The sequence below is a fragment of the Sciurus vulgaris genome (assembly GCF_902686455.1).
Source record: "Sciurus vulgaris genome assembly, chromosome: 6".
Classification (NCBI taxonomy): domain Eukaryota; kingdom Metazoa; phylum Chordata; class Mammalia; order Rodentia; family Sciuridae; genus Sciurus; species Sciurus vulgaris.
Window position 1 is genome coordinate 37,923,364 of NC_136466.1, and position 27,564 is coordinate 37,950,927.

Consider the following 27,564-nt stretch of genomic DNA (forward strand, 5'->3'; position numbering starts at 1 on the left):
CTAACTGTGTTGCCCAAACTGTTCTCAAACTTTTGGTCTCAACTTTTGGGATTCTCCTGCTTCAGCCTCCCAAGTAACTGGGACTATAAATGTATGCCACTTACTTAATATTTGGAACGGGCTGGGCTTGTGGCTTAGTAGTAGAGCACTTGTCTAGCTTGTGTGAGGACTTGGTCTGATCCTTAGTACCACATAAATAAATAAAAGGTATTGTATCCATCTACAACTAAAAATATATATTTTAAAAATATTTGGAATGAGTTAAGCTTCAGTCCTATGAGTTTGTAGGATTTCTTTAACCATAGTGATGAAGGGAAGGTATCTTACTCTAGAATCCTTCAGACTCTGATGGATTCATGGTCTAAAGCAGCTTTTCAATTTTAAAGTTCTGAAGGATGATCCTACTTACTTACAAACAAATAAAAGGACTTTCTTAGTCTGGAAGAGGTTAGTCACTTTTCTTCTTAGTCTTGTACATGAGTAGGCCAAGAATTAGATTAAACTTTTAAGAGATTTGGACTTCACCCAATAATAATAGAATATATGTCTATTCTCACACATGGAACATCTACCAAGATAGACCACATCTTGAGTAATAAGCTTTATAAAATTTAAAATATTCAAAATCATAAAAATTATGCCTCTTACATGATAGAATCATACTTGAAATCAGTAACAGAAAGACAACAGGAAAATTTACAAACATTTGAAAACTAAACATTGTATATATAAATAATGCATAGATCAAAGAAGAAATCTTTAAGAGAAACTTAAAAATTGATCAATAAATCCAGGCTTGGTGGCACATGTCTATAATCCCAGCAGCTCAAGAGGCGAGTCTAGTTAAAATGAACTAATCTCCCAAACCACAAACTAACAAATTACACACATGATTAAATAATTTTATAACCTTTGTGGAAATTACAACTAATGATGTAGTTGTGGCTCAGTGGTAGAACGCTTGCCTAGCATGTGCAAGGCACTGGGTTCAATCCTCAGCACCACATAAAAATACATAAATAAAATAAACTTAAGAAAAATAAGGTAATCTGTTTCTAAATTGATGTAGAAAGGCAAAGGAACTAGATTAGCCAAAATGAAGAATATAGTTAGAGGAATCAAATGGTCTGATTTAAGATTTGCTATTTAACTACAGTAATCATGATAGTGTGGTATTGATGGAGGAATTGATACATAGATCCGTGGAATAAAATACATCTTGAAATAGGCCTACACAGGTAAACTTTTTTTTTAAGGCAAAAAAGAAATTGGGTGTAGGAGAGAGTATTTCCAACAAATGAGGTTAGAATAATTGGACTTTTATTTAAAAGGAAAAAAAAAAAAAAAACCCACCCTGACTAAATGCCATACCTTATATCAAAATTAATTCAAATTTGGTCACAGATCTAAATGTAAAATATAAACTCTAAAGCTTTTAGAAAACATAAGTGAAGGCCTCTGAAATAACTCAGTTGAGAGAGTGTTAGATTGAAGAAAACAAGTGAAAATCTTCATATCTGAGGTTAAGCAAAAAGGTCTTAGATTTGACACAAAGACACAATACACTAAAAACATGATAAATTGGGCTTCATCAAAATAAACGTTTTATTCTGCAGAAGACTTAAAATTAAAATTCAGTCTACAAAACTGGAGAAAAGATTAAATAAGTATCTGACATAACTTGTATCCAGAACGTTTTTTTAAAATTCTAACCTTAAGAAGAAAACAAATATTAGCAACACCAAATGCTGGCAAGGAAGCAGAAAAACTATTCTCATTGTCAGTTGAAATGTAAAACAGTACAGCCACTCAGAAAAACATCTTATGAAGTTAAACTTACCATGTGACCCAGCAATTGCTTTCCTCTGCATATGCCCAAGAGAATTGAAAACATGTTCATACATTAATGTGTGTACACAAGTGTTCATGGTATTATTCACAATAGTCAACAATTGAAAATGTTTCCAACATATGCCTGTAAATTGATTAATGAATACAGAATAATGATACCTCTATATAAAAAGAAATGTTGCCAGGTACAGTGGAGCATGCCTATAATCCCAGCAACTCAGGAGACTGAGGAAGAAGGATTGCAAGTTCAAGACCAGCCTTAGCAACTTAGCAAGGCCCTGTCCAAAAAATAAAGGACTGGCGAAGTGCCCCTTGGGTTTAATCCCCAGTACCAAAAATAAATAAAAAATGAAAAGGAATGCAATACGGATACATACTGCAACATGCATGAATGAGCCCTCAAAACATTATGGTAAGTTAAAGAGGCCAAACACAAGCAGGGTGTGGAGTCTTGTGCCTATAATCCCAGCTACTTGGGAGGTAAAAGCGGGAGGATCACAAACTCAAGGCTGACCTGGGCAATTTAGCAACACCTTGTCTCAAAATAAAAAGGGCTGAGAATATAGCTTAGTGGTATAGCACCCCCAGGTTCAATCCCTAGCATCCCACATCACCCCAAAAACAAACTTAGACACAAGGCCATATATTTGATTATTCCATTTTTATGAAATGTCCAGAATAGGTGAATCCATAACAGAAACAGGGTATACAAATCAAATAGATGGAGATTGATAAGAATGATAACAGCTAGTTATAATCAACTTCATGGCTCTAAAACCCCACATGGGCTTCTTTAATCTACAAATTAACTTTAGCATCCTTATCTCTAACTCCTACCTGATTGCTACAACAAACTACAAGGGCAAGAGTGTACATGGTAATTTCATCCAGGGAAAAAGTATATAAAATGTTATGGGGGGGCGGGGACTTGGAACAAAGAAAGGGGTCTGAGCCATTCCTGATTTAGTCCTTGATTCTAGTTCACCAAAAAATGAAGCCATTCCTTTTTCTTTGTTGAAAACAGTAAGTGATAGGTATTAATAAGCCCAAAGTATCTCTGTTAACTTTGGTCTTGTCAAATGGAAGCCCCATAGTGAGGTGTACAAGATCATCTTTCTCCTCAAAATTATTTCATTCAACTCAGCTGATATTTCTTGAACATTTTGCCATGTAGGCCCTAGTGGGAAAGGTAAGCAACTATGCCTGGATCAGGAACTTCTGTTTTTGTTTGTTTGTTTCTTTGTTTGTTTGCGGTACTGTGGATCGCACTCAGGGCCTTGTGCTCCTGAGTTCCACCAGCTGAGCTATCTCCCCAGCCCAGGAACTTCTGTTTTGAACAGAACATCCAACTTTGAAAGTCACCTCTTTAAAATTTTTTTTTTTTTAGCTGGATCCTAAATGAAACTGATTTTTCCTACTTGCTAGACTGGCAGGAATTACCAGACGTCTCCAAGGAGAAAAATTAACCAAAAACTATGGGCTGAAATTGTAGAGATGAGCAGCAAATCCCATTATTTACACCATAAGCGGGAAGTAAGCTTTAGACCAGTAGTGTACTGACATAGCTGAATTTGAGACTTCAATTTAAACAAATCCATAACCCTGGAAGACTTAAGGAGCTTTAGTTGTTTTTTTTTTTTGTTTTTGTTTTTTTAACTATAAATTGTAAATATCTACCTTACATGGTTGTTGTGAAGTATCCAGGTCTAAAACTAGGGTTCATTGAGAGGACATGGTATGATAGACTCCCTGCCTCATTTCACTATGCAGATGACAAATTTTGTCATCTGAATTTCTCCATCTGGCAATCCAACTATTAAAATTTGAAAAATAATTTATCTGTGAAAGCTTAGAGTAGTATATGATGGAAATGCAAGTTGCTTAAACAGATGTTGGGGGACTATGAGAGGATAATGAAATAGAAAAGTTCATTATAGATCAATAGAAATCGTCCAAGTTCAAGGAGAGGTAAGGGTGGAATCAAATTGAAAAGAACCTCAGAGATGTGGGGAAATGGTCTAAAATATGTTAGAGGGAGGGACAGGAGGAAGTAGCAGAAAAATCTATGAAGAAATAATGGCTAGAATTTCCTCAAATTCAATGGGAAAAATTAACTTCTCAATCAAGAAGTGCAACAGAGGGGTTGGGGTTGTAGCTTAATGGTAGCACACTTGCCTAGCACATGTGAGCTGCTGGCTTCAATCCTCAGCACCACATAAAAATATATAAATAAAACAAAGGTGTCCATCTACAACTAAGAAAAAAAATTTTTAAAAAGAAGTGCAATGGAATAAACCAAAACACCAACAAAATGGCTCTATGACTGTCCAGAGAAAAATGATATTCAACATGTAGGGAACTACAGTGTAATTAACACCTGACTTCTCACCACAAACAGTGAAGACCAGAAGGCTGACTTATTCAGATGATGGAAGCAAGAAACCTTTCAGCCAAGAACTGTATGTATTCCAAAATTATCATTCAAAACTAAGGGCAAAATAAGGACATTTTCAAATATAGAGAACTTTTGTGGTAGACCTGTACTACAAGAAATCTAAAGTAATAATTCCAAAGAAAAATTATATCAAGTGGAAATTTGTATCTACATAAAGGAATGAATAGCACCAGAAATTATATATATAAAGAAAATAACAACTTTTGTTATCAATTTCTTTAAAAGAAATTATACATTTTTAAAAAAATTTTTTATCCTTAGTACTGGGTATTGAACCCAGGGACATTTTACAACTGAGCTACATCCCAGTTCTCACCAAGTTGAGTGCTACACTTGAGGTTCAGGTTGATATCCTCCTGCATCAGCCTTCCAGGCTGCTGGGATTACAGGCAGGTATATACCACTGTGCTCAGCAGTAATACTTATTGAAGTTGACCTTTTTTGTGTGTGTGTGTGGCACCGGGGATTGAGCCCAGGGCCTTGTGCATGTGAGGCAAGCACTCTACCAACTGAGCTACATCCCCAGCCCTGAAGTTGACAATTTATATGGATGTAATACAGACATAATTGTATATAAAGTGTTTACAACAAAAATATAGGATGAGGCACAGGTAAATGGAATATTTTATAAGATTCCTGCATTTTTATCTCAAATAATTCAACTTCTTTCTAAACATACTGGAATAAGTTGAATTTATATACTATAATCCCAAGAGCATTCACTCTTGAGTTTAATAAAGAGATTCAGCTAGAAAACCAACAGAGGAATTAAAGTGGAAATCCAAAAATCTGATTAACACAAAGGAAGGAATAGAGGATTAATGAACAGGCAGGATAAATAGGAAACAGATGACGAGAGTATAGATTTAAAAACAAACATGTCATAAGTTTAAATAGGTCAAAATTTTTAATCAGAAAGCAGAGATCTTAATTACATGCTGTCCATATGAGATGCACTTTAAATACAAAGACACATACATTGAAAGTGAATATATAGAAAAATCATACAAAGATTATACATAAGAAATTTGGAATGACTTTGTTAATACCAGAAAAAAATAGACATCATTACAAAAGGGGAAAAGCTAAAGACTAAGAAGGATCATTCATAAAGATAAAAGGATTCATAGAGTAGGAAGATAGAACAATTGTGTGTGTGCATGTAATAAGCAGAGTTTCAAAGTACATGAAACAAAAAAGGGGAAATAAAGTCACAATCATAACTGGAAATAGCACAGCTGGATCCCCCCAAAATTAAATTGAGCATCAGAAAAACACTATCAAGAATCATGACTTAATTGATATTTGCAGAAGTAAGACCAACAAGGACAGAATACACTTTTTCCTCCCAAGTACACAAAGAAGATTGACCAAGGTGGACCACGTGTTACAACATTAAAGAAATTTCACTGTGCAGTGGCACACACCTGTAATCCCAGCAGCCTAGGAGTCTAAGGCAGGAGGATTGCAAGGTCAAAGCCAGCCTCAGCAACTTAGCAAGACCCTAAGTAATTTGGTAAGGCCCTGTCTCAAAATAAAAAAAAAGGGCTGTGGATATGGTTCAGTGGTTAAGTGTCCCTGGGTTCAGTCCCTGGTACCAAAAAAAAACCAACCAACCAACCAACATTAAAGTCATACAGAATATGTTTTCTGACCACAATAAAAGTAACTTTGAGCTACATGATAATAAAATGACTACATACTTAAAATTATGTAATGAAAACTAAACGGTACTTAAAGTGAAATCTTTAAATGCTAATGTTTGAAAAAGAACAGGGCTTAAAAATCAGTGCTCTAAGTGTCCACATTAGGAATCTGGGAAAATAAAGAAGAAGGAAGAAAATAATAAAGAGAACAAATAAATAAGAAACAAATGAAAAATCTGGTTCTTTGATAAGATTATTAAAATTGATAAACTAGCTATACTAATCAGGGAAAAATAATATAGAAGATACAAGTTACTAATATTGAAAATTAAATAGGAGTTGGGAATAATTATATATATAATATAGAATTTTAAAATGATAAGGGATAATTGCAATTTTATTTCAATAAATTTGACAATTTAAATGGAGAAATTCTTGGGAAGCATAAGTCACAGATTTAAGAAGTAATAGAAAAATTTAATTAGCCCTATGACTACTAAAGAAATCTAAATTTATAACTTCTCTGCAAAGCAAAATCCAGTCATGGAGAGCTTTGCTGGTGAATGGTATCAAACTCTGAAGACAGACATAGTACCAAATAGAAGTGACAGGAATAGTTTTTGAGAACTGTTTTATGAGGCCAGTTTTATTACAATACCAAAACCAGAAAAAGAAATTCTAAGAATAGAAAACTACAAATATTGCCCATAAACATTCAAAACTTCTTACAGCATTGATACATTAAATCCCAATCATATAGAAAAGGAATAATACATCATGACCATGGGGAGTTTCCCCAGAATTCCAAGTTTAATTTAACATTAGAAAATTAGTCAATGTAATTTTTGATACTAACAGAAAATGAAAAATCATGATACAGAAAAAGCATTTGACAAAATATAATAGCCATCTCCAGTTAAAACTTGATAATTAGAAAAGAAGTTCCTCAAACTGATAAAGAGCATCTGTGAGGCAGGGCCAGGGAGGGGCAACCTGGGTAAAAAAAAAAAAAAAAAGCATCTGTGGAAACCCCACAGCTAACATTATACCTAATGATGAAAGTCTGAAATTCTTCTAAGTTCAAGAACAAAGCACGAGTGCCCTCTCTTAATACTTCTGTTCCAAATTGTACCAAATGCCTTAGCCATTGCAGGAAGGACAGGGGGAGAGAGCGCATACAGATAGGAAAGGAAGAAGTAAAACTTATTTGCATATAGTCTTATTGTTTATACAAAAAGTCCTGTGGAATCCACCCAAAAAGTTAAACTAGTAGATAAATTTATCAGGCTCATAGGCTACATGGTTAATATATATATAAATCAAAAGTATTGCCCTGTACTAGTAATAAGTAGTAGAAAATGGAATAAAAATTGCATTTTCATTTTCAATATCATTAAATTTGGGGGGATTAAAAAGTATTGTACAGATGCAGTGGGGACATGAAAGAAGGATTAATCTGGGTCAATAAGTAAGTAATCTGAAAGGATTTCACACAGTGATATGCTGAGTCTTAAAAAACAAATTTCCCAACAAAGGGATAATCATGCCAGGTAATAGGATATAAACAAACATTGTAAAGATTAAGATACTTGAGAAAGCTTGCCACATTTGGAGATCTGTAGTAGGTCTGTGTGATTTGATCCCGTGATGAGACCAGAGTTCAGTTCAGTTCAGTTCTTATGAAGGACATTATGAACCTCACAAGTCTTTGACCTTTTTCCTGTAGGTCAGGTGGATCTGTTAATGGGTTTTAAATGGGAGAGACACATGTGATGCTGCATTTTTAGCATTTGCTGTGGAGAAGAGTTCAGATCTTCAGTGGCCTTTCAGCTATTTATATTCAGTTTAGCTAGCCAGTGAGAGTCATCAAAGGCAGTGATGTAGCATGGCTGCTTTCTAGGAATAAGGTGGTAGGTTTTACTAAGCAGTTCCTGCTCCAGGCTGAGGTACAGGCCAGCTTCTCACTTGACCTACCTAGAACCCGGGCCCTGCTTTGGTGCTGTTGATAGTGGTGACCATCACATCTAATAGAAATAGCATGTGTTTTTTAGTCATCCTTTTTATTGCTGTGACCAAAACATCTGGCAAGAGCGACTTAGAGGAAAATTTATTTGGTGTTCATGGTTTCAGAGATCTCAGTCCGTAGACCGCCAACTCCATTGCTCTGGGTCCAAGGTAAGGGTGTGGCAGAGGGAAGCTTCTCTTCTCACAGCCACAAGAAAGCAGAGAAAGCTCAGGAATGGAGAAAGAACTGCAGGAAAGATGCACACTCCCCCCAGTGACCGACCTTTTCCAACCACACCCCACCAGCCTACTGTCACCACCAAAGCTAGCCCATTCAAACTAAGACAGACTGATTAGGTTACAGCTCTCATAATCCAGTCCTTTTACCTCTGAATATTCCTGCATTAACACAGGAGCTTTTAGGGGACCCCTCATATCTAAACCATAACAGCATGATAGCTGTGGTAGCAACATTAGCATTATCAGCACCAGGACCCTAATGTATTAATGGCAGTGGTCCTCAATCCAGTGAGAAGACTTCTGGAAACTACAGCAATATTGTTGCAGGCTTTGTGCACCAGAGGTGGATTACAGTATACATGACTGGCATTAAGCTTTGTGAACTGCCTGATCAAATTTGTCAGGGAGTAGGAACAGAAATAGGTAATTATCTATTAATTAATCTAATTAGAGTCCAAACTTACATTATTGGTTTTATAACCCTTATTGTATTATTTTCTGAATCTCTTTTTAAACCGATTATTGAATAAAGTTATACATCCTAGACTCTTAACAGGGAAAAGAGACAGACCAGGATTTGAATGTCTGTCTCTGCCACTTCATTATATAATCCTTAGGTAAATAGCCTAGTTCCTCTAACCTCTAGTTGTGACATCTGTGTAATGGAGATGATATTGTCTACCTCATAGGATCAGTGTGAAAATTTAAGATGTCATGTGAAAGCGCTTAACATGTTCTCAGCACATAGTTCTCTTAAAATAGCTTACTTTCTTGTTTGACTTCTGTTGTAGGTTATCCTAGGTATTTGTTTTTCCAAACAATGGTTGCTTTCTATTTTGTGAAGGTTGGAATATCCCCTACTTCTCCCTGTCCTCCTTGGACCAGAAAATATTCCTACGACACTCCCAGTTATATACATCTGGCATTTGAATAATTTAAGAAGGTATAGAAATTGACAACTTTGACACTGGCAAATGTTGAACAGCGGAAATAAACTAATGCTTATGTTTTACAAGATGTGTGAATTATCAATGAAGCAAGAAGGTAAAATAATATTCATCCTTAAGAGCTAAATCATAAGTCTTCTTAGATAAAGGTGAGAGTCCCTTCTTTAATGTTTCTTTTCTCACAATCCTTCAACAGGATTTCATTGACTTAACTAGAGAAACCAGACCAAGGGCAAAGGATCGAAATGGACTATGTGTGATTGACCTGACAAGAAGTGAAGAAGAAAATAGACCTATTGCCACTCTTGATTTGACTTTAGAACCTGTCATTCCCTCCCAGAAGGAGCCAGCTAGTCTTCAGACATGTGCCAGCCTCTCCAACAAAGAGATGATAGAAAGTCTTATGGACAGAAGCTCTCGGCCTACAGCACAGAGAATCATTAACAGCGATCCCGTGGATTTGGACCTGTTGGAAGAAGCCACATCGGAAACCCCTCAACCCCCTACATCCGTCAGTCAGGACTCTCTTTATCCAGCAGAGCCAAATTGTAGCTCAACCACATTCAAAGGTGACCTCAGCTTCTTAGCAAGCCTACAGCTGTCCTCAGATGTTAGCTCTTTCTCCTCAACAAGCAATAATGGTAGCAGCAGCAATCAAAGGGCACTCTTGCCATGCCTGCAGCAAGATGTGCCTTGCCCACCTCAAACCTTGCCAGGCCCACTGCGAGCCTTGCCATGCCCAGTGCAAGCTTCACCGTGTCCACCACGAGCCTCCTCCTGCCCACCACGAGCCTTGTCATGCCCATCACAGACCATGCAGTGTCAGCTACAAGCTTTGTCTCACCCACCTCAAGAAGTACCATGCCCTCCTGAAGATGTCCCATGCCCTCAGTGGAGTATGCCAAGCCCACCTCAAGAGTCATCATGGCATCCTCAGTACCCACCAAGCCCACTTCAAGACTCTCTGGGCCTACTACAGGATGTACCAGGTCCACCTCAAAAGCTGTTCTATCCACAAGATATGGCACAGCAGCAAGACATTCCAAAGTCACTGCAAGATGTGCCACAGTCACTAGGAGATGTGCCACAGTCACTAGGAAATGTACCACAATTCCCAGGCAAAATGTCACAGTCACCAGGAGAGGTGCCACAGCCACGGGGAGATATACCACACTTACCAGATGTGCTGTGCTCACCTGGTGACATGCCATGCTCACCAGGAGACTTGCCTCACTTACCACAAGACAGGCCTGACTCTCCCCAGAATGATGTACAGAATTGTGATGCTCCTATGGATATCTCAGCTCCATCCTCTCCAAGCTGCTCCCCAAGCCCACAGTCTCCACAGTCTGAAACTTCCTTAGAGAAAGTTCCTTGGCTTTCTGTCATTGAAACCCCAGCTAGAAAAGAGATATCACTGTCAGAGCCTGCCAACTCAGGGTCTACCCAGGTACAAGCACGAACACTGCAAGGTGGGCTATACAACAAACCCTGCCTGCATAGACTGAAGTACTTCTTACGACCTCCAGTACATCACCTCTTCTTCCAGACACTAATACCCGATAAAGACACACGAGAGGTGAGCTAACCTGTCTTCCCTGGGGATTATCTGTAGGGCTTGGATAAAATTTCTATAACTGGAGTTCACACATGAGAGGACAAGTCAAGGATAAATGAAATTTTTATCTTTTCACATTCAGTATAGAGTCAGATCTGGGTTCAAATTTTAGCCCCACACTTAAAAACTGACACTGTACAAGTCATAAAAAACTGTGCAACTCGGTCATAGCCTTCCTAGTTGTAAAATGGAGGTAAAAACATACCTCACAGGGTCACTATATGAAAAGTGCTTGTTAGTGTCTGACTTATAATAGGCTTCATAAAATTCTTATCTTCAATTCTTATGCTTCTCTTCTCCTGGCACTCTCATTATGGTTTCCATTTCACAGAGAAGTTATCACTTCAGTGCCTACAAAATTATTACTCCACATATGAGAGTGGAAATTCAGTTTTAAGACTTTAATGGGAATGCTACTTCTCATTGATCTTCATTAATATATGAGAAATAAACTAGTTATGTAAGGGAAAAATATTGGGACTAAGTCCCACATTATTAAGCCTTTAAAGTTGGTTTGTTTTATTATCCACAACCCCCATCCCCAACATTAAGAAGACTGGCTTAAAGTAGTTCAAAAAGTGAAAAAGCACACTCTCCTTGAAGGAGGAGTGCTGAACTTACCAGGTGCCAGAAGTCCACATTTATGTCTTCTCCTTCTGAATGACTATCTACTAGGTCATTCTCTTTTTTCCTGCAGGTTTGCTTCAGGTTGGTGAAACATCTGTTCATTATCAAGAACACCAAGGTTGAGCCAGGAGGATCACAAATCTGAGGCCAGCCTCAGCAATTTAACAAGACCCTGTCTCAAAGTAAAAAATAAAAAGGAGCCAGGCATGTGGACACTCACTTGTAATCTCAGCAAGGCCCTAAGCAACTTAGCAAGACCCTGTCTCAAAGTAAAAAAATAAATAAATAAATTAAAAGGGCCAGGAATGTAGTTCAATGGTTAAGCGTCCTTGGGTTCAATCCCTGGTGCCGATAAATAAATAAATATGACTGGGAATATAACTCAGTGGTAGAGTTCACCTGGGTTTAATCACCAGTACTGAATACTGAAGAAGAAGAAGAAAGAGCACCTTTGGGTGACTTGAGAGAGCTTATAAGTTTCCATGGTCAAGGCTGTGGTGCTGAGGTGCTGCACCAATATAGAAGTTGTCCCTCTTTCATGTTCACATAGTTCAGATTATGAGTAGGCAGTTCCACTAGACAAAGTAGATTTTTCTTCTTCATCTTTATTTTCTTACCTTCTTCAAGAATCCCAGCCATCTGGAACATATCTGTGAATCTTTTCTGTCTCTCCTTTCATTCTTTGGGGCTTTCAATAAATACTTCACTTTGGCATTTTCCTCCCAGAACTTCTTTATTTCATACCTCTGCCTCCTATTAGCCCTTTCCCTTAATTCCTCTGAGTCTCTTTTCGTTTATCTCTAAAATAAGAATTATAATATTCACTTCATAAAGTTGTTTGACTTAAACACATAAAACACATAGCCACCTTTCAGAGCTTATGGTAGTGTCCTATAAAATAGTTTTTCAGAGCTGGGGATGTAACTCAGTAGTAGAACATGGCCTAGTATGCATGAGGCCCTGGGTTTAATTCCCACACCAAAAACAAAAAAAATATTTCCTTTAAGAAATAATTTGATATAGACATCAAAACAATGTGTAAGCATTTGTTTGTAGATGTCCCTTATTGTAGCAAAAAAACAAAAACCTAATACAGATTCAAGATTATAAAGTGCATTCCACATAAAACCAGTCATCAGAGGAAGATTTTTGTTCTTCTCTTCTTTCACTCTTAATTTTCTTTGCATGCCTTATACATTGATGGTCTCTCCTCAGTGAGCTCAGGGGAACCTGCAAGGTGATTTGAGTCATGAGGAAAGTCAACAGGTCTTCTCTTGTCCTAATTTTCTGGAAAAGCAATTAAAGCCATTACTGTTTTATTAGCCTATACTGTCAGATTTTTGTTGGCTGTTTTAAAATTCGTTCTTATTTTCTGATTTTAAAAATGATGCTTATTGTCGGACAACAGTGGCACTCACCTGTAATCCCAGCAACTCAGGAGGCAGAGGCACACAGATCACAAGTTCAAAGTCAACCTCAACAACTTAGGGAGACCCTGTCTCAAAGTAAAAAATAAAAAGGGCTGGGGATGTGACTCAGTGGTTAAGTACTCCTGAATTCAGTCCCTGTTTCCAAAATAAATAAATAAATAAATACATTTTTTAAAATGTTTATTATAAAATGTTTAAAAATAATCATTCATGCTATCAGCAGTTATTATTTTGAATAATTTGGTATATATCCTTCTAAGTTGTCTTTTCATACATAGTCATTTTAAATTTTTTAATAATTATGATTTTAACATACATTTATTTACTTTTGTTGTTGTTTATAGAGAGCAGGGGTTAAGACATTGGCTTTGAGGTTATGGCATCTATGTTTGAAACCAGCTTCTGCCATTTGTTGCATGACAAATACTTGCCCTCTAACTATGTTTCTTTGTTAGTTAAATGGGAACATAATAGTACATATTTCTTAGGGTTGTTGAAAGAACTAAGAATAAATTAGATGTTCAAAAATTATTATTAATGCTATTATTATAGTCTCATATTAATCCAACTTTTATTTTTTTTCTTCTAATTATAAAACTAATAAGTGCCTATTATGGAAAAATGGAAAAACACAAGAGGTTATAGAGGAAAAACCGCCCTAATTCTACCACCCAGCTAATAAGCACACATACACACACACTTTTCACATATTCTCTCCCATTCTACATACAAATTTTGGGGGGAGAAAGCATCAATATTTACTATTGTCTCAGAAGATGAGATTTTTCTCGTAGCAACAAAATGTATTTAAATTCTCTTTCTCACCTATTTCACTATCTGATATAACATTACAGCTCCCTGTATCTCTTGTCACCCTCACCCCAAAATTAGCTTAGGCTAGCTCTTGACTCTTTTTTTTCTTTCTATGCTATGTTTTAACATAAATGAAGTCATGCTATATGTAGCACTTATAATTCTTTTAATTTTATATAAGCTTTTCCCTATATCATTAAGTTTTTTAGATAACAACTTTCTTGTCTCTTTTTTAAAAATTATGAAATATTTCAAATGCGTGGGAAACTTTGTCTCTTAACCTATTCCATAATCTCTTATTTTTATGTACTGTAGAAACCCATCCTAACTGTCTTCTTTTTATCTCTACAGAGCAAGGGCCAAAAGTTAGAACCCATCCCTCCTCGAAGACTAAGAATGGTAACAAACACCATTGAAGAAAACTTCCCCCTGGGGACTGTGCAGTTTTTGATGGACTTTGTATCACCCCAGCATTACCCACCTGGAGACATTGTGGCTCACATCATCCAGAAAATCCTGCTTAGTGGCTCTGAGACTGTGGATGTCCTCAAGGAGGCCTACATGCTTCTCATGAAAATTCAACAGTATGAACCATAACAGCTGACTGTTCTGGGGAACTTGGACCCAGCACAGCTTTCTAGCTAACCATTAGGAAGGATTTCAATTTCTTTTTCTTTTGGGGGGAATCAGGGTAGAAGGAGGGATGGAAACCAGGGGCACTCTACCACTGAATACCCAGCCCTTTTTATTTTTTTTGTTTTGAGACATGTCTCACTAAGTTGCCAAAACTATCTTCAAACATGTGATCCTCCTACTTCAGCCTCCTGAGTTGCTGGGATTACAGGCCTGTGCCACCGTGCCCAGCCAGAGGGTTTCTTAATATATTAGTATTATTTTAATTGCAAGTCACAGGAAAACCAATCAGAAGTGACTTTAACATAAGCTGGTACAAAAGAATTTAATGACTTACTAGAAACATAGGAATAAGATGTGACGTCATTCTGTGACTGTGTTAAAAAATGGTTATCATGATTTGTTTTTCAGCTCTTTCTTTTATTTTCAGTCCCACATGATAGTCATCAACCTCAGGCACTTACAGTAGGAGAGTGCGCTTCCCTGATAGGCACACGAGTTCTGAAATTGAGTTTTGTAGGATATAAATGGCCTAACATGAAACATGACCTCATCTTTGAACCAGTCACTGTGAATTAAGGCATAGAATATTATAATTAACTCAAAAACTATCATGTTTCATCCTGGGGTCCTGACAAGTAAAGCTAATTGGCAAAGAGTAATAAAGAGTTGGTGTCTTTAAGATACAACTCCCAAAAAGGAGAATGGATAATGTATAACCAAAACCAGTGAAGTTCTACTGCATTCAGATTGACATAGTGAGGTACCAGAGGGTAAACCAGACCACTGATGATAAGGAGTCTTTTCTTCTGTCCTTTTCCAAATCCCGTTCCTTCTTATATATTCTCCATAATTCTAATTGATATCACTTGACTTTCAGGCTACATCCAGCCAATGCCAAGACAGTGGAGTGGGACTGGAAACTGCTCACATATGTCATGGAAGAAGAGGTAACATAATAATTATGAAGGTGGATCTTTTCAGAGGAAGTTTAAACTACAAAGAAAAGTTCTACCCCTGCCAAAAAATTACTATTAAAATGGTGGGTGCTGTTTTTCCATTCAAATATGAATATATTTACTCTCCTTCTTGAGAGCCCATTAAAAATATTATTAAGTATCCTGGCATGGAAGCACATGCCTATAGTTCCAGCTATTTAAGCGCCTGAGGCATGAGGATCACTTGAGCCCACCAGTAAGACACCATCTCAAAAACCAACAAACAAAAATGCTAATAAATAAATATAGTAAGTTAAAAACCGATGGTTCTACAGAGGAGGACAATATATGTGAATAAAGATTTGGAAGATCTAAAGAAAATATAAGAGTGGTAACTAATGAAGGTGGACCAAAAAAGCCAGCTGGGCAGAGAAAGCTAGAAATACATGTGGGAGGGACAGCAGCCACATATGGAAGAAATCTTCTTTTTAGAGTACCAGAGAAGTTAGAATCAAACACTATATAGTTAAAGATATGAGTCAGATATGGGTTGTAAATGTATATCTGTTGAAAATCATTCTTAAGCACAGAAAATTCAGTACCCAGGTTATCTACCTTTCAGGCAAAAAAAAAAATAAATAAAAGAAGAAGATTCATTATCTCAAAAAAGTAATGAACCATCTGCAATAAGTAAAAACATCTAATATAGAGTTGGTAAACTGAAAAAAAGGTGTTCCATATTTTGACCTTTAGGGACCCCCAAACTTAGCTGCCAGAGCTTTGCCTACTTGCCCTAAAGCAGTTGAATAAAACAAATGATTTTCAACTTTAAGTTTAATATGAGAGTATAATAAAAACATTTCCAAGTATAGGAACTTGGAAATGTATCCCCACACTCTCTTAAAAGGCCACCTATGCATACCTATGGGTATGCATTCAAGAAATAAGGAAGTGCCCCCAAAAGAGGGAGGCATGAGTCCAAAGAACAGTAAATCAAATCCAAAAGATTATTGGATTCCTGGGGTTAAAAATGTCCTAAAAATAGATCATGGTGGTGTTGCACAACTTGGAAAATTTACTACAAGTCATCGGTTTGTGCATTTTAAATGGTTGAATTTTACAGTATGACAATAGGGTTATTTTTAAAATTAAGAAAATTATTTGAGAAAGAAGAGTATTCTCAGGCATTCACACTGTGCCCATCTTTAGTTGAAAGAAACATGTTATTAATGACAGACAATCAAGGGAGGAAGGAAAAAGAACTATAGGAAAAAGAACTTCACAAATTAACGAATGGTTTTCTTAGTATAGTATATGGATTTCCAGTATAGTAATTAATGTTAACATAGTCCTGATACTGTAAATTCTATTTAATTATAATGTTCAAAATCAATTATATACAAAGCATAGGAGACCATTTTATTAGCCTTTTTGATATAAAGTGAAAAGTGTAGAAGACTGGGAGATGAAAGGGCTATAATCTCTGCAGATTATAGGACTATGATAACATCCTTATCTTTGAAAGCGGAGAATCAGGAGATACAGCCTAGATATAATGAAGAATAGTCATTTCTGGAAGATAGGAGGTGGAAGTTTGGCATAAGTGAGTTAAACTTTATGTAGCATGGCATAATTCAGTAGATCATGTTTAATGTTAATAAATTGAGAAATACCAGTAAAAGCCTATTTCTTTAGAGATATATAGGGTGACTTTCAGAGGGTACTGGTATGGTGAAGAGTACTATCAATACAAGACTTTTTTATTGCAGACTAACACAAGTACTTGGGTTTTTTTGTTGTTGTTGTTTTTTATAAAGGAGTTTTATTTGGTTCACAGCTTTGGAGGCTGAAAAAAAGCCAAGATGGGGGAGGGCTCATTTGTTGGCTTCTAATGGTGAATCAATGATGGATCTCATCACAATGAGGAGAGAACAGGAAAGAGGGACCACATGGTGAGACAGGAAGCCAAGAGGGATTCAGGGTCAAGGGTTGCTCTTTTTTTTTTTTCCTCTTTTTTTTTTTTTTTTTTTTTTTTTTTTTTCAGTACTTGGTTTTTTTATGTGTGCAGCACTGGCGTTTGAACCCGGGGCGCTCCTACCACTGAACTACATCCCCAGTTTTGTTTTTTTGTTTTTGTTTTTTTGAGATAGGGTCTCATTACATTGCACAGGGTGGCCTTGAACTTTTTACAGGCATACTCACTGCACCCATCTATACACTTGGTTTTTTTTTTTGTTATTTACATCAGTTATTAAGGATCAGAGAAAAATATACACATTTGGAAAGCAAAGATATCATTACTTCCTCCCTAAAAGTAAGAAATGGCATATACTTAGTATTGTCATTCTGGTTCCTGATAATTGAACCATACTGTGGTCCATGAATTTATATTCCAAGGAATATACCTATACAGTGGAATTTAAAAGTTCCCACATATCCCAGAAACACCTGATGCCTTCTGAGCTCCTGAGCTCCCAGCACTTGTCTCCTAGTAAATGGAAACCAACAAATTGTACATGCCTACATGCTATGTGACAGATATCAACACTCTTTGGTAAGTTAGAATTATACCAGATAAATAACAAAGACACTCAAGACTTCAAAGGGGTAAGTTAAATAAGGGATGGAGCTAGGTTTAAAGCAAATAACAGCAACAAAACATAAGGTCTGTATGCCACCAAAACCCATACTTCTTTGCCTGTGTCAGTTAGGATCATTTTACCTGTGACAGGATTCCCAGCTGGGACTAGATTAAACAGTAAGGGTATGCATCAGCTGATGGTACTGCAAGTTCAGTAGTGGGGTGGATATCATGGTTGTTTGAGCAACTCAGCAATCATTAAAGAACCAGTTTCTTTCCTGTGATCTGTAAGTCAGTTTTGTATTTATCCTTGGGCTGATAAAGTCCAGTGAGTATGAGAAAGAGACTGATTAGCCACAGCAGTCTTAAAAATCAAAACATCTACAATTCTAACAACTCTAGACCTCCAGTTGCAGCTTAACCATTAGGAAATTCTAATTATCTACAGGTGTCTACACAGGTATCTAGATCCTATGAATAGGAAAATCATTTTTAATCCCTAAAACAAAAGAAAATGGTTTCTAAGACCTTACAGAGTATGATTCTTTTAGCAGTTGCCCTGTTTTTCCTCTTTTGCCATGACCCATACTACTTATTCTCTCCCATAGGCCTTTTTTTTTTTTTTTTTTTTTTTTTGTACCAGGGATTGAACCTAGGGGCACATAACCACTGAGCTCCATTTTTTATTTTTTTATTTAGAGACAGGGTCTCACTAAGTTGCTTCTGGCCTCACTAAGTTGCTGAGCCAGACTTTGAACTCATGATCCTCCTGTTTTAGCCTCCAGAGTTTCTGGGATTACCTGGCCCAGAAGCCTTTCTTTTAGGTGCAAACTTGTTGACTTATGAATGTGTCTTGGGCTAAGTGATTATGACAGCCAATGCTTACTCCATACAAGAAACTGAAAAGACAGACTGACTTCTCATTCTTTGTCCCACAGGGTCAAACTCTACCTGGGCGGGTCCTTTTCCTGCGTTATGTAGTACAGACCCTGGAAGATGACTTTCAGCAGATCCTGAGGAGGCAACGGCAGCACCTGCAGCAATCTATTGCAAACACTGTGCTGTCCTGTGATAAGCAGCCCCACAATGTCAGGTAATCAGCCACTAGCCCTGGGATGACAAGATGTAAAGGGCTATGGGTTGGCAGCACAGTATCTATTGGGTGAGATTTTATAGTCACTAGATACTTTAACAGGGATAATTATTATGTAGATAATCTTAAGAGAAACCCTCCCTGCACCAATAATATGGCAAGTACAATGACTCAAGTGATTTTTCTCTTGAGACCATAAACTTCAATTGATCTAATTATTTCAGTATTGTTCAAAATAACCTTGAGAGATCCAGAGAGGAGACTTCAAGTTTTTGGTTTTATCCTCCAGTGAACTTAGTATTGATCTCATATGTCACTACTGGTTTTAGAAAAGTAATATGATAATAGGTCATGTGGCTGACAATAATAGGCAGCATGTGTGTGTGTGTGTGTGTGTGTGTGTGTGTGTGTGTGTGTGTGTGTGTGTGTTTTTCAGTACTGGGGATTTCAGTACTTGGGGAACCCAAGGATGTTCTGCTAAATTGCATTCCCAGCACTTTTTAATTTTTTTATTTTGAAACAGGGTCTTACTAAGTTGTCCCGGCTGGCCTCAAACTTGCAATCTTCCTGCCTCAGCCTCTCAAATCACTGGGATTACAGGCATGCACCACTAAGCCCAGCATGTGAGGACTTTTTTTTTTTTTTTTCTTTGTAGAGCTTCTAGAAGCTGCAAAGTGTAAAACCACTGTATGCTAATCCCGAGGAGAAAAATAAAAGTGATCTATAGGTTGGGGATCTTAGGCTAGAACTTCTCTCCTGAAAGTTCTTCACCTTTTGGAAGTGATTCTCACTAGAAAAGTATACCAACATCCCTATTTTTTAGAACAGCATAGAAACTTCCACTCATACTTACATTTCTATATGCCCTTATATATTTGTTAAGAATAGTTTTCGCAAACCAGTGTGGGATATCAAGTATTGTTTTTTAAAAAGGAGGAAATTGCCAGACATGGTGGTACACACCTATAATCCCAGCAACTTGGGAGGCTGAGCCAGGAGGATTGCAAGTTTGAGGCCATTCTCAGCAATTTAGTGAGGATCTAAGCAACTTAGCAAGACTCTGTCTCAAAATAAAAGGCCTGGGGACGAAGCTCCAGTAGTAGAGTACTCCTGAGTTCAATCCCTTAGTACCAAGTGCTGTTTTGGGCATTGGTCAGCTTCCCAGCACCCTCTTAGTTTGCATGCCCATATTCATTTCTCTGTATGTGGTATTTTATGCAAAGTTTAAATCGTAGGGATAGAAAATCAGTATGTAGAGAATCTCTGAAAAGATAATTGAGGGTTTTTTTAGTTTTTGTTTTTTGAGCTTTTTATTTTTTGGTACCAGGGATTGAACCCAGGGGTGCTTAACCCCTGAGCAACATCCCCAGCCCTATTTTGTATTTTATTTAGAGAGAGGGTCTCACTGAGTTGCTCAGTGGCTCACTAAGTTGCTTAGGCTGGCTTTGAACTCATGATTCTCCTGCCTCAGCCTCCTGAGTTGCTGGGATTACAGGCATGCACCACCATGCTCAGCATAATTGAGTTTTAGTGAAAAGTAACAATTTAAATAATGAGAGTAGTTCTGTCTACTCTTACATTTTGTGAGTGTAGGCATTGGGATGAATGGTAGGTGGAAACACAAACCCACTTTCTCATAGTTGCTTTCATTTCTACCTTACATGGTGTGAGCCTCTCACAATATGGAGTGTGATTCTTAGGCTTAAAGTAGACATTTTGGGTGAATGCTTATGGCCTCTAAAACCCAGTGAGGTCCTCAGTTTTGTGTTTAAGCAATGAACAATAAATCACATATTCCAGCTGGAGGGGAAAAAAAGCTGTTGGATTTATCAAGCAGTAGATATTAGATTGAAGTGGTAATTACACAGATGTATGAATACGTTTATCTCATCAAATAAACCTGTGCTCTTCAGCAAAGGAAGCAATTAAGAATGTGAAAAGTGAACCTACAGAATTGGAGAAAACCTTTGCTAGCTACTCTTCTGACAGGATTAATATCTAGAATATAAAAAGGACTCAAAAAACTTTATAACACAAAAAACCCAATTAATAAATAGGCAAATGAATTAAAAACCCTTCTCAAAAAAAAGAAATACAAATGACCAACAAACTCATGAAAAAATGTTCAACATCATTAGCAATTAGGGACATGCAAAGCCAAGTGACACTGAGATTTCATCTCACACCATTCAGAATGGCAGTCATCAAAAATACAAATAATGTGAGAAGGATGGTGGAGTGAGTCGGACATTATTATCCTATGTACATGTATGATTGCATGACTGGTGTGATTCTGGATCGTGTACAGCCAGAGGAATGAGAAGTTGTGCTTCATTTGTGTATAGTATATCAAAATGAATTCTGCTGGCATATATAATGAATTAGAACAACACCAAAAAAGAATACAAATAATAATAAATGCTGGAAAAGAAATCGGGGAAAAGAAACACTTTACCCTGTTATAAATTCGTATAACCACATGGAAATCAGTATGGAAGTTCCTCAAAGGACTAGATATGGAACCACCATATGACCCAACTATACCACTTCTCGGTATTTATCCTAAAGAATTAAAGTCATCATATTATAGTGATACATGTATATCCACGTTTATAGCAACACAGTTCACAGTATATGGAATCAGAGTAGGTGTCCATAACAGATTAATGGATAAGGAAAATGTGGTGTATATACACAATGGAGTTTTATTCAGCCATGAAGAAAAATGAAATTATGTCATTTGCAAGGAAATGGATGGAACTAGAGACAATTATGTTAATTGAAATAAGCCAAACTTGGAAGGTAAAGGGTCATATGTTTTCTCTCATATGTGGATGCTAGAGAAGAAAAAGGCAAAGAAAGGTGGAATGCGATCATATGAAAAGCAAAGGGAAATCAGTAGAACAGAGAAAAAGAACCAGTGGGTGAGAGAAGGGGAAGTAGGGGCAAAGTACTGGGGAGGGATATTGGCCAAATTAGATCATTATATTGTGTGCGTGTACTGATACATAACAACAGATCTCATCATTATGTACAGCTATAATACACCAATTTTAAAAATGAGGAAAAGAAAACCTGTGCTCTTCATTGTGTGCAGTTATACCTCAAAGAAGAGTTTTGAGAGAATGAGAGGAAGGGAGGAGGAAGGGGAAGGTCTCCATAAGATTTCCTCTTAAATGATTTTCTTTTCTTTCCTTCCTTTTTAACTGTGCATACAATGAGTAAACTAATTCTCAAAATTTAAGAAATTTACTAGCCTCTAGGTTCCCTCACCTTGTGTTTCCTTTCCCAACTATGTGGCTTAATTGATCTTTTGGATGTTCTCCTCCATATGGCTATGATGTGCTTATACTGCCACTTCTTTTTTTTTTTTTTTTGCAGGGGTGGGGGTCCTGGGAGTTGAACCTAGGGTCACTTTGCCCCTGAGCTACATCCCCCTTTTTTAATTTTTTATTTCAAGACAGTGTCTTGCTAAGTTGTTAAGGTTGGCTCTAACTTGTGATCCTCCTGCCTCAGCTTCCCACATGAAAGATTAGGAGTTAGCTTCTCTTTCCACTCCTCTTCCCCCACCCCCACACATTTCCCAATCCCTATGCAATTGATATAGTTATATCATAGTTTTATTTAAATCAGCATTCAGTGTTTCTGTTTCTTTGACTATATATGAGAGTTCAGCCATGTATTATGATTACTTTCCCTTTCATTCACATCAGTTGCTTTCCGTTGAGTTAATTGTCCTCTTTTTAGTCTCCTTATTTTCTTTGTGCATATCAGAAGTCAACCTCAAATTCTCTGCCAACTTGGTCTCAGTCTCCCTTTAAGATGTTTATTCACATTGGGAAATCTCCCCCAACCCTCCACCCCATACTGGAGATTGAACCCAGAAGATATGTACCACTGAGCTATATTCCTGGTCTTTTCTTATTTTTATTTTTTATTTTGTGACGAGGTCTCACTAAATTGCCCAGGTTGTCCTCAAACTTAGAATCCTCCTGCCTCAACCTCCTGAAATTACCAAGTATGTACTACTGTGCCCAGTCACAAGGGTTATCAGTTTCTTCTTTGTGAAGATCTGAGTTGAAACATTTTGACCTCTTCAAGCTGTACTGGTTGTCCTCTTTGCCAGTATTCATCATAAACTTGAAGATTCCCTCTAACTCTTTTCAACCCGGGATCTCTGTTTCTCCTGTGTCTTTCTTTCTTGGTTTACTCCCTTGTTAGTTTGCTTATTTTAACTGTATGTCTGTTTGTTTTGAGATAGGGTCTCACTATGTCACCCAGGCTGGCTTCAAACTTCTGGGTTCAAGTAGTCCTCCTGCCTCAGCCTTCAAAGTAGATGCAACTACAGGTGTGCGTCACACATCCAGCTGACTCCCTTGATTTGATGAATCCAGCTAGAGCTTCCACAGAAAATTAGATGAGAAGTAAAGTTTTTGTGATCTTGTATATCTAAAACCTTTTTTCACACATATTGATTGATAACTAGGAAGAATTTAAGTATCTCATTTAGAAATAACTTTTCTAAACTTTGAAGGAAATCTGTTGTCCTGTAGCTTCCAAATTTGCTGTTAAAAAGTCATAAGCTATTTTGATTACTGATTCTTCATGTGTGTCCTTGTTTTTTCCTCTGGAAGTTTGTAAAGCCCTCTTTTTTGTCCAGTGTGCTTGTTGGAGGTCTGTATTCATCTGTCATGTTTGGTATTCAGTGGACCATTTCAGTCTGGAAAAGTAATTTTTCATTATGGGAAAATGGGTTTCTCATTTTTATCATGATGTTTCCTATTTTCTGTCTTTCTTTTGTGATACTGTTATTGAACTCAGGGCCACTTTACCATGGAACCATATCTTCAGCCTGTTTTTTTTTGAGCCAGGGTCTTTCTGAGTTGTCCAGGCTGGCCTCAAACTTGTGATCCTCCTGCCTCAGCCTCCTTAGTTGCTGGAATTATAGGCATGCGCCACCACACACAGCTGTTTCCAATTTTCAAGAACTCTTTTTTTTTTTTTTTTAAACATGTTCCTTGTTCTAATCAACAAATATGTTCTTATTTTCTTCTTTTCTGGACCCATACCATTTCCTATCTTCAATACTGGTCATAGATTTTTGTTTTGTTTTGTTTATTCTCTGAATAACATCACTTTCCACTAAGTTGCTTTAAAAAAAAAAAAAAACTATTTAGTGTCTGTATACTTTTGTTAGAAGTTTTCTAGATGTCTGATAAGCCTTGGTAATTTATCCCTGTTGAAAGGTAAGAGATTCAAAAAATGATGGAAATTCTGGGAACATGGGAGTACTTGTCATTTCTGCACTTCCCTATAGGTGGAACTGGTTTCCCATCTCTTATGAAACTAGTTTCCTGTTTCTTATACAATCTCCCACATCAATGCCTCAGCATTTTCAGGTCTTTCCACCTGAGCCAGTTGAGTTTTCCAAAGATTTCCAGTTTCCTATAAGAAAGACAAAGAACAGGATTCTAGGGTTTTGGAAGACAGATGTGGGAAGGTGACCAGGGTCTCTGCATTCAGTATTCATGTGTTCATTTTCATGCCCCTGTTTGCCTTTGTGTCCACACTGCATCTGGTATCCCCATTCAGAGACTGTTTCATCTCTCCACAAAGGGAACCTGTAGTCTACAGGGTTGGTGAAGGATATAGGGCTCTAAAATTTTCTTAAGCAACTCTAAGCTCTTCTTATTTTAACATACTTCCTTTCAACCTTTCTTGTTCAGAGAAACCTAGTACTGTCATTTGCAAAGCTTATTGAAGATTTTCTTACCCTTTATAGCCATGTTGCAACTAAATGTGGGATTTTCATTAGTCTTGTTCAAATAAATATTGGAGATAGCCTAAAAGTTCCCTTTGTTGCCTTTGGGGAAACCCTGGTGTCTGAGAGCTCAGGTTAAAATTAAAGCCCTAAACGCCATAAATATACCAGAAGTTTAACCTTTTTTTTCTTTTTTCCATTGCAGAGATGTTATCAAGTGGCTGGTCAAAGCAGTAACTGAAGATGGACTGACTCAGCCCTCAAATGGGAATCAAACTTCTTCAGAAACAGGAATCTTAAAGGCCAGCGGTGGCCACCCTTCTCCCCAACCTAACCTGACCAAGAACACCAATCAGTTGTAAGGGGCAGGCAAAGTTGTCTTTCCCTGGGCTATTGGGATTTAGTGTTTTAGAGAATAGCACCTGTTCCAAAGAGCAGCTTACTCAAAATTAACAACTCTTGCAACATAGACTAGTTCTTACTAAGGACTTATTTTAACTAAAGGCTAAATTTCTAATTCAACAGAAGAGAAGCAAATGCTTTCACTCCTAGATAAATAAGACTTCACACAGGAGTACAGATTGACAAAGCAGAAGTGAAACAAAAGCTAGAGTACCCTGCCCTCCCATTCCTGGGTTCCAAGAGCCAATAAAGGGTTATAGCTACTTATCATTTCAGATCTCCACTGACATGAGAGTGGTGGGTAGTGGCATTCCAGCAACCTTTAGTCCTCAGATACCTGTGTTTCACTCCCTTATTCCCAGGGGAAAAATAACAGTTCAACCTGCAGGTTCCAAAAGGTATAATGGCAATGACTCAGACCAGGTCTTGTAACTGCAGACTGTATGGGAAAGAGATTTACAGTGTTTCCTTTTTCTTTTTCTTTTCCCTAGGGATTGAATCCAAGGCTTTGCACATGTTAAGCAAGTACTCTACAAATGAATTACATCCCCAGCCCTTTTTATTTTATTTTGAGATAAGGTCTTACTAAATTGCTGAGGCTGGCCTAGATCTTGCAATCCTCCTACTTCAGACTCCTGAGTAGCTGGGATTATAACCATGTGCTGTAACACCCAGCTCACAGTATTTCTTTTATGGAGTTGAGTGTGGCCTTGACATTTCTTAAAGGGTGACCAGTATTTTAGAGACTAGGGCTGCCTTTACACAAGTTACATAGAATTCCATGTCAATCATGTTGGTAAAAGCCAGTCACACTTATTTCAAATTATAGCATTTGCACCTAAATTCACATTGTATTATAACATAGTTGCAGCAACCTGACTTTCATATTAATCCTATGAGCTTCAACTAATTTAGGAGACAATTTTGTCCCCAGAGGAATAGAGTAAAGCATTTATTTTGGCATATTCTGGAATGTCCCTAGAGTGGGGTTTTCCCCGAGACATCATATACAGATCCAAGAGAAAGGTAGACAAGGCTCCTTCAATAGAAGCTAATCTCGTATAATAATCCTCATAATATATTTTATATGTAAATGCTAGTAGAAATAATAATATTGTATCATAATCCTATCAATAATAATTAAACGTTCTACCATTTACCATCAATAAGTGCCTCTCTGTCAGATATTTTATACATCACTCTTACCTTGTGAAATACACAGTATTATTTCCCCTTTTATGAGTGAGAAGACTTGGATTTAGCAGTTTAGTAATTCCTTGAAGGTTGAACAGCTTATCTTTATATACCCAAAATCTGATGCCAGAACCCCTTGTCTACCTGTTATGTCTCTGACTGCAAATTTTCTGAAAACAAAGCTCTTTCTTCATCACACATAATACATCTTGAGAAAGACTGGTGTCAGGTCAGGCTTGCCTATCTGAGATATTGCCTGGATTCCTAATGCCACATCAGGTCAGCTTTCTGCCACAGGTAGGTCTGATGGAAAAAGATTCCACCAGTGGGTGTTCTGAGACTGAACTTAGTATGAGACTAGTAACAGGAGAAAAATATATGACATACATATTTTCTCCAAAATAAAAAAATTCAAATAATTTTCAGTCACTGAGCCTGTTTTATCATACACAAAATAGGGAAGTTATAGATTAGATGGTTCTTAAAGTTCTCTCCACCCTTAAGATTGGGCAGTTCTATTTTTGAATTTCAGAGCAGCTTGCTTTTGCAGCTCAACCCAGGTTCTAAAAGGTTCAGATAGTACGAGCTGGCAGAAGAGTTTCCAGTAGGTGAAATTTCTAAATAAAAGCATGCTGATGGTTTGAGTAGTTCTCCCTGACCCAGTATGTGCTTTTTAAGATCCCATAATAGTATGCTCTTGGCATACAACTGGTAGGGCCTACCATAGGATGGCCTCTTGCCAGGCCCTCCCACTCACTCGTGTCCTATCTTCTGGACTCAGGATTGTGTGCCAGCTTCAGAGGATGCTGTCCATAGCCGTAGAGGTGGATAGGACTCCCACCTGCAGCTCCAATAAAATTGCTGAGATGATGTTTGGGTTTGTGCTGGATATCCCTGAGAGGAGTCAAAGGTGAGTCTAGTTGTGTTTTTTCTTTAAAAAAGAAAATTAAATACTTCTAGAAAATCATCTTGCATAAATTAACTTTTCTATCTATCCTGCCTGCTAGAAACAATTTCAAGAGAAAATCCCAAACAGTAGTTTAAAAAAGAAGGAAGATTGATATGTCATTTTAAAGGAGGTTCCCCATTCATTGTTACTATATGCAATTAAGGCCTAATTTCTTGGGAAGAGGCAGGAGACCCTAAATGGAGCCTGAATTTCCTTACTGTATCCTTTCGACTAACAACTTAAATCATCTTTCAAATTTAGATTTAAAATAGGCAAAAATAATGTAAATAAAATTGATCCTATTTTAAAATCTTCTAAGAAGGGGCAAATTGGCCACCCACCCAAATTATACTAGAAGATACTTTGACCTTTAATTTGATTC

General features: G+C 37.3%; 1 protein-coding gene across 1 annotated transcript in view; it reads left to right on the forward strand.

Moving 5' to 3' along the window:
• The window catches only part of SIMC1 (SUMO interacting motifs containing 1), a 79,131-nt gene that overhangs the window by 34,631 nt on the left and 16,936 nt on the right, over positions 1–27,564 (forward strand). The window contains exons 2-7 of the mRNA XM_079144119.1: positions 9,340–10,722; positions 13,983–14,215; positions 15,145–15,214; positions 18,722–18,876; positions 24,843–24,995; positions 27,015–27,143. Coding sequence (XP_079000245.1) covers positions 9,340–10,722; positions 13,983–14,215; positions 15,145–15,214; positions 18,722–18,876; positions 24,843–24,995; positions 27,015–27,143 — 2,123 coding nt within the window. The remainder of the gene's footprint in view (positions 1–9,339; positions 10,723–13,982; positions 14,216–15,144; positions 15,215–18,721; positions 18,877–24,842; positions 24,996–27,014; positions 27,144–27,564) is intronic.